This window comes from Sapajus apella, unplaced genomic scaffold, assembly GCF_009761245.1.
Source record: "Sapajus apella isolate SASKATOON/1434 unplaced genomic scaffold, GSC_monkey_1.0 scaffold3, whole genome shotgun sequence".
Classification (NCBI taxonomy): Eukaryota; Metazoa; Chordata; class Mammalia; order Primates; family Cebidae; genus Sapajus; species Sapajus apella.
Genome location: NW_022436943.1, coordinates 66,919,905 through 66,930,877, shown reverse-complemented (window position 1 = coordinate 66,930,877; position 10,973 = coordinate 66,919,905). Strand labels below are relative to the sequence as shown.

General features: G+C 61.0%; 2 protein-coding genes and 1 long non-coding RNA gene across 3 annotated transcripts in view; 2 read left to right on the top strand and 1 right to left on the bottom strand.

The window, feature by feature from the left end:
* TONSL (tonsoku like, DNA repair protein) overlaps nucleotides 1-7,654 on the top strand; it is a 14,538-nt gene extending 6,884 nt beyond the window's left edge. The window contains exons 14-26 of the mRNA XM_032256356.1: nucleotides 661-733; nucleotides 840-1,003; nucleotides 1,075-1,198; nucleotides 1,342-2,102; nucleotides 2,210-2,286; nucleotides 2,600-2,753; nucleotides 2,820-2,898; nucleotides 3,360-3,661; nucleotides 3,878-4,049; nucleotides 4,878-5,053; nucleotides 5,565-5,638; nucleotides 6,185-6,318; nucleotides 7,406-7,654. Coding sequence (XP_032112247.1) covers nucleotides 661-733; nucleotides 840-1,003; nucleotides 1,075-1,198; nucleotides 1,342-2,102; nucleotides 2,210-2,286; nucleotides 2,600-2,753; nucleotides 2,820-2,898; nucleotides 3,360-3,661; nucleotides 3,878-4,049; nucleotides 4,878-5,053; nucleotides 5,565-5,638; nucleotides 6,185-6,318; nucleotides 7,406-7,599 — 2,484 coding nt within the window. The 3' untranslated portion in view covers nucleotides 7,600-7,654. The remainder of the gene's footprint in view (nucleotides 1-660; nucleotides 734-839; nucleotides 1,004-1,074; nucleotides 1,199-1,341; nucleotides 2,103-2,209; nucleotides 2,287-2,599; nucleotides 2,754-2,819; nucleotides 2,899-3,359; nucleotides 3,662-3,877; nucleotides 4,050-4,877; nucleotides 5,054-5,564; nucleotides 5,639-6,184; nucleotides 6,319-7,405) is intronic.
* A 167-nt stretch (nucleotides 7,655-7,821) lies between these two features.
* The window catches only part of VPS28 (VPS28 subunit of ESCRT-I), a 6,109-nt gene continuing 2,957 nt past the window's right edge, over nucleotides 7,822-10,973 (top strand). Inside the window, exons 1-2 of the mRNA XM_032256369.1 lie at nucleotides 7,822-7,913; nucleotides 10,401-10,470. Of these exons, the coding sequence (XP_032112260.1) occupies nucleotides 10,434-10,470 (37 nt within the window). The 5' untranslated portion in view covers nucleotides 7,822-7,913; nucleotides 10,401-10,433. The remainder of the gene's footprint in view (nucleotides 7,914-10,400; nucleotides 10,471-10,973) is intronic.
* The window catches only part of LOC116535414, a 1,269-nt gene continuing 612 nt past the window's right edge, over nucleotides 10,317-10,973 (bottom strand). Inside the window, exon 2 of the long non-coding RNA XR_004262188.1 lies at nucleotides 10,317-10,964. This is a non-coding gene — a long non-coding RNA (uncharacterized LOC116535414). The remainder of the gene's footprint in view (nucleotides 10,965-10,973) is intronic.

Genomic DNA, 10,973 nt, shown 5'->3' with positions numbered 1-10,973 from the left:
AGAGAGAAAAGCCACAAAAAAAATGGCGTGCAGCTGGGCACGGTGGCTCAACACTTTGAGAGCCCGAGGCAGGTGGATCACCTGAGGTCGAGGGTTAGAGACCAGCCTGACCAACATGGAGAAACCCCAACTCTACTGAAAAAAAAAAAAAAAAAAATTAGCTGGGCGTGGTGGCTCATGCCTGTAATCCCAGCTACTTGGGAAGCTGAGGCAGGAGGCTCGCTTGAACCCAGGGGGTGGAGGTTGGAGTGAGCCCAGATCACACCATTGCACTCCACCCTGGGCAACAAGAGCACAACTCCGTCTAAAACAAAAAAGGGGGGTGCCTGGAGTGTAGTGCGCACCCGTGCTGCAGCTAGGTTGGTTGGCTTGTCCAGGATAGAGACTAGCCCGTGGGCTGAGACCTGGGCACCTTCCTGCCCTGCCTGCCTCATACCATGTGACTGGGTGGGCTGTCCTCCCACAAGGGGACCAGACAGGCACAGAGGCTGGAGGGTATGCTGTGGCTGGTCCACTTGTCTCGGGAAGCATGCCCTTCTGGAGGAGGAGAGGGCAGAGCCATGGGACTTGGCCTGGGTTCTAAGACTAAGGCCCTGGGCCCCGCTCAGGCCACAAAGCTCCTGGGGCTGGGGCCAGGCTCCTTCTTGTCCTTGGTCACAGGGCCACCCCCTGAACCCTCGTGACTACTGTGGCTGGACACCTCTGCACGAGGCCTGCAACTACGGGCATCTAGGTGAGCGAGGGACAGAAGGAGCCTGGTGCGCCTCGGTGGATGTGTGGGGTGAAGAGTCAGTCCTGGAGGGGCATCGGGAGCTGGGCTCACGTCACCTGGTCTGCAGAAATCGTCCGCTTCCTGCTGGACCATGGGGCTGCGGTAGACGACCCAGGTGGCCAGGGCTGCGAAGGCATCACCCCCCTGCACGATGCCCTCAACTGTGGCCACTTTGAGGTGGCTGAGCTGCTTCTTGAACGGGGGGCCTCCGTTACCCTCCGCACTCGGAAGGTGAGCCTGGGCAAGGCAGAGGGCGAGGGCCATGGGGGCTGCCGTGCTCCTGCTCAACTGATGCCACACAGGGCCTCAGCCCGCTGGAGACGCTGCAACAGTGGGTGAAGCTATACCGCAGGGACCTGGACCTGGAGACACGGCAGAAGGCCAGGGCCATGGAGATGCTGCTCCAGGCAGCCACCTCGGGCCAAGGCAAGCAGGGCCTTCTGTGTGCCTGGGGTTGCTGTGCCTAGCCTGAGAGTCCCCGGGCAGGCCCTGATTCCAAGGGATGCTCCATCACAGGTGGTGGGGGAGGTGCTGGGCCCCTGCCTCAGCACGGATTCTCTTTCCCACAGATCCCCACAGCTCCCAGGCCTCCAGGACCATCCCAAGTAGCCTTCTGTTTGACCCTGAGACCTCTCCTCCTTTGAGCCCCTGCCCAGAACCCCGCTCTAATACTACTAGACCCCCAGAGGCCTCTCAGGCCCGTGCCAGGGTTTCCCCAGGGCAGGCAGCACCAGCTGTGGCCAGGCCTCGGAGGAGCAGACATGGACCGGCCAGCAGCAGCAGCTCGGAGGGCGAGGACAGCACAGGTCCCCCGCGGCCGTCCCAGAAGAGGCCTCGATGCTCAGCCACGGCACAACGGGTGGCCGCCCAGACACCTGGCCCTGCCAGCAACAGGGAGGCAGCCGCAGCCAGTGCCAGTCGGGCAACCTACCAGGCGGCCATCCGGGGTGTGGGCAGTGCTCAGAGTCGGCTGGGGCCTGGTCCACTTCGGGGCCAGAGCAAAGCCCTTGGCCCCCAGGCAGCGCTCATCCCTGAGGAGGAGTGCCTGACTGGGGACTGGCTGGAGCTGGACACGCCCCCAACCCGCAGCCGCCGGCCCCGCCCCCAGAGCAATGGGGACAGCCGCAGGCCCAGTAGTACCTCAGGGTCCGACAGCGAGGAGTGCAGGTCCCGTGCCCTAGCCAAGCAGGTCCGCCTGACCTGTCTACAGAGTTGCAGTGCATCGGTCAAAGCAGGGACCAGCAGCATGGCCTCAGAACCCCCAGAGAGCCCCAGCGCCCCCAGGGCCTCAGAGCCCAGTGGGGACAGCTCTGCAGCAGGCCAGCTTGTGGTGGGTGTGCAGGCCTGGAGCAGAGCCCTCTCCCCACTCAGGGCAGGCGGGTGTTGGGTGGAGCCCACTATGGCTCCTGACTTAGTCCCACTGCCCTCACCTGCCAGGGTCCGGCCCTGCCTCCTCCCATCCGGGTTCGAGTTCAAGTTCAGGATCATCTCTTCCTCATCCCTGTCCCACACAGGTGAAGAATCACCTGCCCTCTTCCGCCCCAGCCCCACTGCCCACCTGTGCCACTCTGCTAGGGTGCTTGTTTTTGCACATCAGGGTGGGGCATGTGACGAAGGCTCCCTGGCATGTTCCAGGCGGGCCCTGTGGCCCCCAAGAATGGCAGAGGGGCTGATGGTGTGCCAGGCTGCAGGGAGAGAAGGGGCTGGGTACCTCGGAGTGGGAGAAGCAGCTGAGGGAGCTGTTGGCCCTGGGCAGGGATGGTGGGGTTCCTGGGGCATTGCCCTGGCTGTGTGCAGGCAGCAGCAGCAACACCTCTGTCCCTGCAGCAGTGAGACCCACTCCGTGGCCTGGCTGGCCGAGCAGGCAGCCCAGCGCTACTACCAGACCTGCGGGCTGCTGCCGAGGCTCACCCTACGGAAAGAGGGGGCCCTGCTGGCCCCACAGGACCCCATCCCCGATGTGCTGCAGAGCAATGATGAGGTGAGCGCGGACCCCAGGGCCTTAGGCACCAGCAGGCCCCAGGCGGCTCATGACTGTGCCTTCCAGGTGTTGGCTGAGGTGACTTCGTGGGACCTGCCCCCGTTGACTGACCGCTACCGCAGGGCTTGCCAGAGCCTGGGGCAAGGTAAGGGCCAGGAGAGCTGCAGTTTCTGGATGAGGCCGTGCGAGGAGGCTGGGCACACAGGCTCTGCCAGCCCAGTTCATGCCTAGGCCTCAGGTGTTTCGGCACAGCCTCCTCAGCCCACGTGATCTGTGGACGGGGAGATGGCAAAAAGCAGCCAAAAGCCTCGAAAGTCAAGCCAAGGAGGGAAGCCTCACATGGGCTGGGAGCTGCCTGGGAAGCTTCCTAGAAAGCTTGTCTGGGGGCAGTGGACTCTGGCGGTGACGAGCTCAGGGTGCTGCAGACCCACCTCCGCCCCCAGGGGCCCACAGTGCTAGGTCCACAGGCATGTTTGAGTGGGCTCTGCAGTGTGTGCAGTGGATGGCGCCCGGGGCTAGTGAAAAGGGGCCAGCTGGTTTGCCCTGTGGGATTCAGAGGGCAGAAAGGGTTGGCCCTGCCCTGGTGACAGCACATCCTCCTGTCAGGGGAGCACCAACAGCTGCTTCAGGCCGTGGAGCTACAGGGCTTGGGCCCCTCGTTCAGCGCCTGCTCCCTGGCCCTGCACCAGGCCCAGCTCACACCACTGCTACGGGCCCTCAAGCTGCACACAGCACTCCGGGAGCTGCGCCTGGCAGGGAACCGGCTGGGGGACAAGTGCGTGGCTGAGCTGCTGGGTGCCCTGGGCACCATGCCCAGCCTGGCCCTCCTGGACCTCTCCTCCAATCACCTGGGCCCCGAAGGCCTGCGCCAGCTTGCCATGGGGCTGCCAGACCAAGCCACCTTGCAGGTAGAGGCACGGGAAGCAGTGGGCCCTCAATGGCAGGGTGTCGGTGTTCCCATTCTGTAGGTCCCTGGGTGGTCTGGAGCAGCTGGGAGAGCTGGCCAGTGCCCGGCTGCAATAGGCTATGCCAGGCAAGGTGGGGAAGAGACTGCCAAGCCCAGCCCCAAGGGGGACCTCGTCTGCGGGACTGCTGTGGACTCACTGCCAGCCTGTCTTCCACAGAGTTTGGAGGAGCTGGACTTAAGCATGAACCCCCTGGGGGATGGCTGTGGACAGGCCCTGGCCTCCCTCCTACGTGCCTGCCCCTTACTCAGCACCCTGCGCCTGCAGGCCTGTGGCTTTGGCCCCAGCTTCTTCTTAAGCCACCAGGTAGCCTTGGGCAGTGCCTTCCAAGGTGAGCTGACCAGGCACTCCCTGTCTACTCCCTAGCCCCCGGGCTTTGAGGGTTTCAGAGGACCTTCAGAGGGGGCCTGGGCCAGGCACAGGGGCAACACCTGTGGTCCCAGCTACTTGGGAGGCTGAGGCAGGAGGATCGCTTGCTAGGAGTTTCAGGACAGCCTGGCCAACATAGTGAGACCCATCCCTTAAAAAAAAAAGTTTAGGGGCCTGGGACGCCAGACTTGGCTCTCCAGGAGGAGCTGCCTTCTGGGAACAATAGATGGATGTGTGGGGGCCGGGTCTGCCTGGCTTCCGAGGGCATCTGGTGCCCACCCAGACAGGCTGACACCCCAGGACACACCAAGAGCAGAGTCCAGGCAGCTCAGTGTCCAGTGCCCCCCAGCCTGTGCTTGCCAGCTGAGTGCGGTTCACCTGAGGCAGTTCTACCATGAGCCCACCCAGGCTGCAGAGACTGGGGTCCCAGTGCTGAGAGTCTGGGAATTGGGTGTCATCCACGGGTGGGGGAGTCTAAGGGGGGCAGCAGTGGTCAGTGCGCTTCCTGGACACCCCCACTGTGCATAGGCATCTGGCCCAGGACTGTGTGGTTGTGGAGTAGGAGGTATACAGAACTGGGGAACAGCTAAGCTTGGAAGTTTGGCCGCGCCCTCCTCGGCTGGGAGAATCTGGGCAAGAGCCTTTGCCTCTGCACCTGCTACCACACCCCACCCCACAAATCCTGTGGTAGCGGTTTCCCCAAGGGGGTCCTGAGGGTTCTAGGCCCAGAACTCGGTGTGGGTACAGGGTTGTGGCCACGTGGGGCTGACAGGTTCTGGCCCTGGTGCAGATGCTGAGTGCCTGAAGACCCTGTCTCTGTCCTATAACGCCCTGGGAGTCCCCGCCCTGGGCAGGACCCTGCAGAGCCTGCCTGCCCGCACCCTCCTGCACCTAGAGCTCAGCTCTGTGGCAGCCAGCAAGGGCGACTCAGGCCTCATGGAGCCCATAGTCCGATATCTGGCCAAGGTACGAGGTAGGGAAGGGCCCATAAAATACTGAACCTCAGAGGCCAAAGGTCCCAAGGCTGAGGCCCCAGGGGAGCTGGGAGGAGTTCACCTCTCCCCAGATTCCAGCTATACTTACTGAGGGGCTCTCAGAGAGGGTTAGAGGTTTGGAGGTTTAGAAAAAACGGCTGGAGGGATACTTTTGCACAGCTGCCTGTCTCAGGCTGTGAAATCCTGACCACCAGAAAGGACCTGGGACCCAGGGTATGGTCTTGCCCTCCCCAAGGCAGGTCTCAAGGGGCACACTATGGGGCCCCGGGTGCTCTCTCCTGGGGGGTCTTCCAGACACAACTGGGTCTCTTATTTTCATACCACCACCTGCAGAGTGTGACCCACATGAGGAGAGGTGTTTCTTTCCAATCTCCAAATTAGTGGGGGACTCTGGGCCCCTGGGTGTGGGGGCATCTGCTGGGAAGCAGGGAGAGCAGGTGCGCCATTCAGTCTGGCCCCTGTGGGCCTCTGCTCATGTCCAGGAAGGCTGTGCCTTAGCCCACCTGACCCTGTCTGCAAACCATCTGGGAGACAAGGCTGTCAGAGAACTGTGCAGGTAACACCCTTGCCCTGCTGCCTGCTGGCCTAGGGGTCTGATCTCATGGCTCAGGACCCCAGGGGAGCTGGGCTACAGGAGAAGGGCCACAGAAATGGTACCAGCTCCTCCTTCCCAGTGCACCCCAAGACCTGGCTCCTTCGGCTTCCACGAGCCTCTCAGGCTGCCCTGGAAGGCACGCTACCCTCAGGCTTCTTAGCCTGGGCCTGTAGCTCTTGAGAGTGCCTCTGGGTGTGTCTTTCCTAGTCACTCCTGTGCATCAGCCCACACAAGGGCCGCTGCTCTTATGATCTGGAGCCTCAGTCAGCTTTGGGGTGTCGAGAGGAGCCCAAGCTGGGCCAGGCACATGCAGAACTGGCCACTGCGGCCCTGACCCCGGGGCCACCATGGGACTCACCAACCCTAAAGAAGCACCTGCTGTTGTGCCAGGGTGGGGCAGAATCCCTGGGCCTGGTCCAAGGCTCCCTGAGTCTGGGCAGCTTTCCTAGTGTAGGGGCACGGCCTCTCTGGAAGCCAACCTTTGCGTTTCTTCCCATGTTATCTCAGATGTCTCTCTCTGTGCCCCTCACTCATCTCGCTGGATCTGTCTGCCAACCCTGAGATCAGCTGTGCCAGTCTGGAAGAGCTCCTGTCTGCCCTCCAGAAACGCCCCCAAGGCCTTAGCTTCCTTAGCTTGTCAGGTGAGGGCATGCCATATTCAGCCTTTTCAGGGACCCACTGAGTCACAGGAGCCTCCTCCTAAGGGGCTGCCACTGCTACCAGCCAAGCAGCAAGGCTGGGCTCCATGAGGCTGAGGCAGCAGGGGGCAAAGTGACAGTGAGAGAAAGGGGAAGTGGGCATGAGCTCAGCTCCTAAAACCATGGGGTGGAGGACGAGGTGGGTCTCTACCTCTGGTCTCTCCAACCCAATCTTCAGAGCAGACTATGGCAGGCAAGACCCCCTTCCACAAGGACTTTCTCATTCTCCGTGGCAAGAAGAGGGAGCCCAAGGTCAGAGTGTTGAAAGCTGCCACCAAGGGACCCTCCCACTTCCTGGCAGGTGCTTCTCTGACCATAATCCTGCCCAGTCTGTGGCCGGATTTAGCTTGCTCTCTTGAGCCAGCCACATCAGGGCAGTCCCCAACCTGAGCTGTGTGGAGGACAACCCCAGGAGAGAGGTGCTTTGATGACCTGGCCAACCAGCAGTCTGGCATAGCCAGCTGGGGCCAGGGCAGGCCCTGCCTTCCAGGGGATGAGGGCTGGAAGTGGGAGTACACAAGGGGCGCTCTGCGTTCTTCCTGCACGCCCCCCTTGACCTCCAGGGCCAGGCTGCCTTTTCCCGGAAGGCACCCAAGTGCTGGTGGGAGACCTGCATTCCACTAGGGCTGCTCCCCACACCTCGGTTCCTGGCTCTGTGCCTTCCCACCTGGCTCCCTGAATTACTGAGCTTAGTGTCCTCTTCAGCCACTCAAGTCTACGATGTACAGATTTGCAAGCAGCCCCATATGCCCTCCTTATGGGTGGGAAACTGAGGTGTAGGCATGGACTTTTGAGATCGAGCACTGTCAGAGGGAGAAAAGGGAGCCACCCTTCCTCCGGCCTGACCGCTGGCTGTGCAGAAGAGCCCACTCCTTCCTGGTGTCCTGAGGCCTCCTGGGCTCTGCACACTGCCCCTCGCTGCAGCACTGGGGCTCTCTGGGAAAGCGAGTTTGTTCCCGGGGGCCTGCCGTGGGCACCGGGACGCCGCTGGCCCCCGCAGCGCTGACTCCTGCCCTGTGACCCTCCGCAGGCTGCGCCATGCAGGGCCCCTTGGGCCTGGGCCTGTGGGACAAGGTCGCCGGGCAGCTCCGGGAGCTGCAGCTGTGCAGCAGACGCCTCTGCGCGGAGGACCGGGACGCCCTGAGTCAGCTGCGGCCCAGCCGGCCGAGCCCTGGCGAGTGCACGCTGAACCACGGTTCCAAGCTCTTCTTCCGGCGCCTGTGACCGCCGCCTGTCCCCACCCCCACCGAAGCCCCTAATAAATGAAGCTGCTGTCTCCATCTCCATGGCTGCTTGGCAGGTGGGTGGGCGGGGTGAGACCACACTTCGCGTCTACTGCGCGGGTTCGATCCCGGGGCGGCGCGGCTGGGGGCGTGGCCGGAAGCCCGGCTGGGCGCAGGCGTAAGGGCTGAGCGCCGAGCTGCCGATGGGGGCGGTCGCCCCGACGCGCGCAGGCGCAGACGAGAGGGACGAGCGCCGAGCCGCTGATCGAGAGCGCCCCTCCCCCGGCGCCATCTCCCGGACCGCGAGCTGTCCAGGTACCGGGGCCCGGCCGGGGGGCGGGGAAGGTGCCGGATGGGGAGAGGCGACCCCGGGCCGCGGTTGAGCGAGCGCCGCAAAAGTCACGTTATTGGCACGTTCTAGAAACTGGGTTTCCTTGCTCGTTGTCCAGGCTGAGGTGGTTTTGCGCCTTCGCCGGTGGCCGCGGGTGTCCGCGCTCGCTGCGGGTTGGGGCGCTCGGCCCCTCGGCCCGCTCCTGCCCGGCGGCCCCGCGATGGCAGCCGAGCCTCTGCCCACCCCGCGGCTCTTCTGCGGTCGGGGCCACCCAGGGCGTCGGCGCGGGCCGCCTTCCCTCCGCCTGCCCTCCTCCCAGCCACGCCCAGGGAGCCGGCGCCGCTGCGCGCCCGGGCCTCCGCCGGGAGCTGCCTCCCCTGCCGGGCGTCGGAACCCTGCGCCCGCCCGCCTGCCCCTCCTCCCTTCTGCGTTTGAGTTTACCTTACTGTCCCGACCTGTTGGGGTCGTTCTAACGCCTTTATTATTTTTATTATTATTTTTTTTTGAGACGGAGTTTCGCTCTTGTTACCCAGGCTGGAGTGCAATGGCGCGATCTCGGCTCACCGCAACCTCCGCCTCCTGGGTTCAGGCAATTCTCCTGCCTCAGCCTCCTGAGTAGCTGGGACTACAGGCACGCGCCACCATGCCCAGCTAATTTTTTTGTAGTTTTAGTAGAGACGGGGTTTCACCATGTTGACCAGGATGGTCTTGATCTCTTGACCTCGTGATCCACCCGCCTCGGCCTCCCAAAGTGCTGGGATTACATGCGTGAGCCACTGCGCCCGGCTAACGCTTTTATTTTAACCCTGCCTCAAATCCCTCGGCGGATCTGACGGTTCCACTTACAAAGAGAGAACGTCTGGAGCTAGCCCAGCTTTTGTACTGGGCAGGAGCCTGCCTCTGGCTCTGCTTCCATTCTTTCTCCACAGCCCGCTGCCACCTAGGAGCCCCAAGGAGAATAAGACCCAGCTCCCTATCTTCAGTCTTCCTGCCCTAGGACCCCTCACTTGAGAAGCTCCACCCCTCAGCTTGTCTGTTCCTCCAAGTTCATGCCTCCTTACAAGCTAGTTGTTAAGTGTGTTGTTTCCTGTGCCCAAAACCCCCCTCCCGGGCCATCTAACAGCTGCCTGCCTCCTTCATCACCTGCCTCAGCCTGCAGCTTGGACCACATTCCAAGGCAGTCCCCATCCCGCAGTCCTGAGTGACGGTGACCGCAGCACCTCACTTTGTCGTGGCAGCCCCGGTAGCACCCTGACAACTATTGAGCTCGGGAGTGCTCTTCATGACGCCCTGGGTCTCCAGGACCTGGCACTTACGGGCTTTTCTTGTTGTTTTTCATTTGTTTTGAGACAGGGTCTTGATCTGTCACCCAGGCTGGAGTGCAGTGGCGTAATCTTGGCTCATTGCAACCTTCACCTCCTGGATTCTAGCAATTCTGCCTCAGCCTCCCAGGTAGCTCGGACTACAGGCATGTGCCACCACACCTGGCTAATTTTGTATTTTTAGTCGGGACAGGTTTTCACCATGTTGGCCTGGCTGGTCTCAAACTCCTGATCTCAGGTGATCTACCCACCTTGGCCTCCCAAAGTGCTGGGATTATAGGCATGAGCCACCGTGCCTATTTTGAGTGCATCTTTGAGTCAGCCCTGGTTCTGCTCCCCAGGTCTTGTTGCAAAATATTCAGGAGACTGGAGAGACCAATGGGTGAAACAGGAGGATTTAAGGTGGCCACTAGCTCACGGATTAGCATGCTAAGACTGAGCCCTAACAAAGACAGGGCTGGATTTTTCTTTTTTTTTTTTTTTTTTTTTTTTGTTTGAGACGGAGTTTCACTCATGTTACCCAGGCTGGAGTGCAATGGCGCGATCTCGGCTCACCGCAACCTCCGCCTCCTGGGTTCAGGCAATTCTCCTGCCTCAGCCTCCTGAGTAGCTGGGATTACAGGCACGCACCACCATGCCCAGCTAATTTTTTTGTATTTTTATTAGAGACGGGGTTTCACCATGTTGACCAGGATGGTCTCGATCTCTTGACCTCGTGATCCACCCGCCTCGGCCTCCCAAAGTGCTGGGATTACAGGCTTGAGCCACTGTGCCCGGCCCTAGAGCTGGATTTTTCATACATCCAGGATGACGTAGCAGTTAACAGGTTTAAAGAACAGTTCGTTAATTTGTAACATGTTTTGTGTTGTACCTTACACTTGAAAATAGCATTTTGAGAAACACATTGCACATTCTTTGGGTGTTATCTTGCCCTGTGACCTTGCAGCTGGTCTGCAAGAAAAATGGGAGTCTTGAGATGCGTAGGAACTTTGCTGAGAATGTTGGGAGAATAGATAAGGTAGGTTTTATAGAGAGAAAGTCAATTTCAAGCAGAACTGGGGGTTAGGTTTTATGTTGAACGTAACATAGTAAACTTTATTATGCAGGAATTACAGGCTACCATTAGTATTATTTAATTTCCTTTTTCAGATTCAGTGCTGTCGCCCCTCCAGAACCTAGAGGATGTTTCATGGGATCCCAGCCACTCCGGGCATAGGAGGTGAGTGTGACCAGAGCTGGGCTTAGAAACTGGAAGGGCCCAGGCTTTCAGCCCCTCCTGGAGGGGCTGACAGGCAGTATTGGACTTCAGAGGTCAGGGTGGGGGATGTCTGTAAGTCTACCCTGACCCTGCTCCCAAACAGCCTTGTGGGTGGCCAGGGGTGGGTGCAGTTCATCACAAGAGCACTGAGGGCCCTGAAACCTCCTCCAGGGAGAGCTGGCTTGATCCTGCTGGGCAGAGATGATGAGCTTTGGTGTGGCTAGAACCATGGGGGTCCTGGGCACCCTGTGTCACCAAGCCCAGGGGAGAGGCTGTGTGCGGTGAGCCTTGTTGGCACTGCGTCATAGGCCACGAGCAGGGTGTGGCCATTGTTGTAAAGGTGGCACAGCTAGGGAGCCACAGTGGAGCTGGGGAGCCAGGCCTGGCATGCGGCCCCCGGCCTCCCAGAGGCATCTTCAGGTCCCTCCACACACTGATGGGGGTGAGGTTGGACCCTGTGCTCA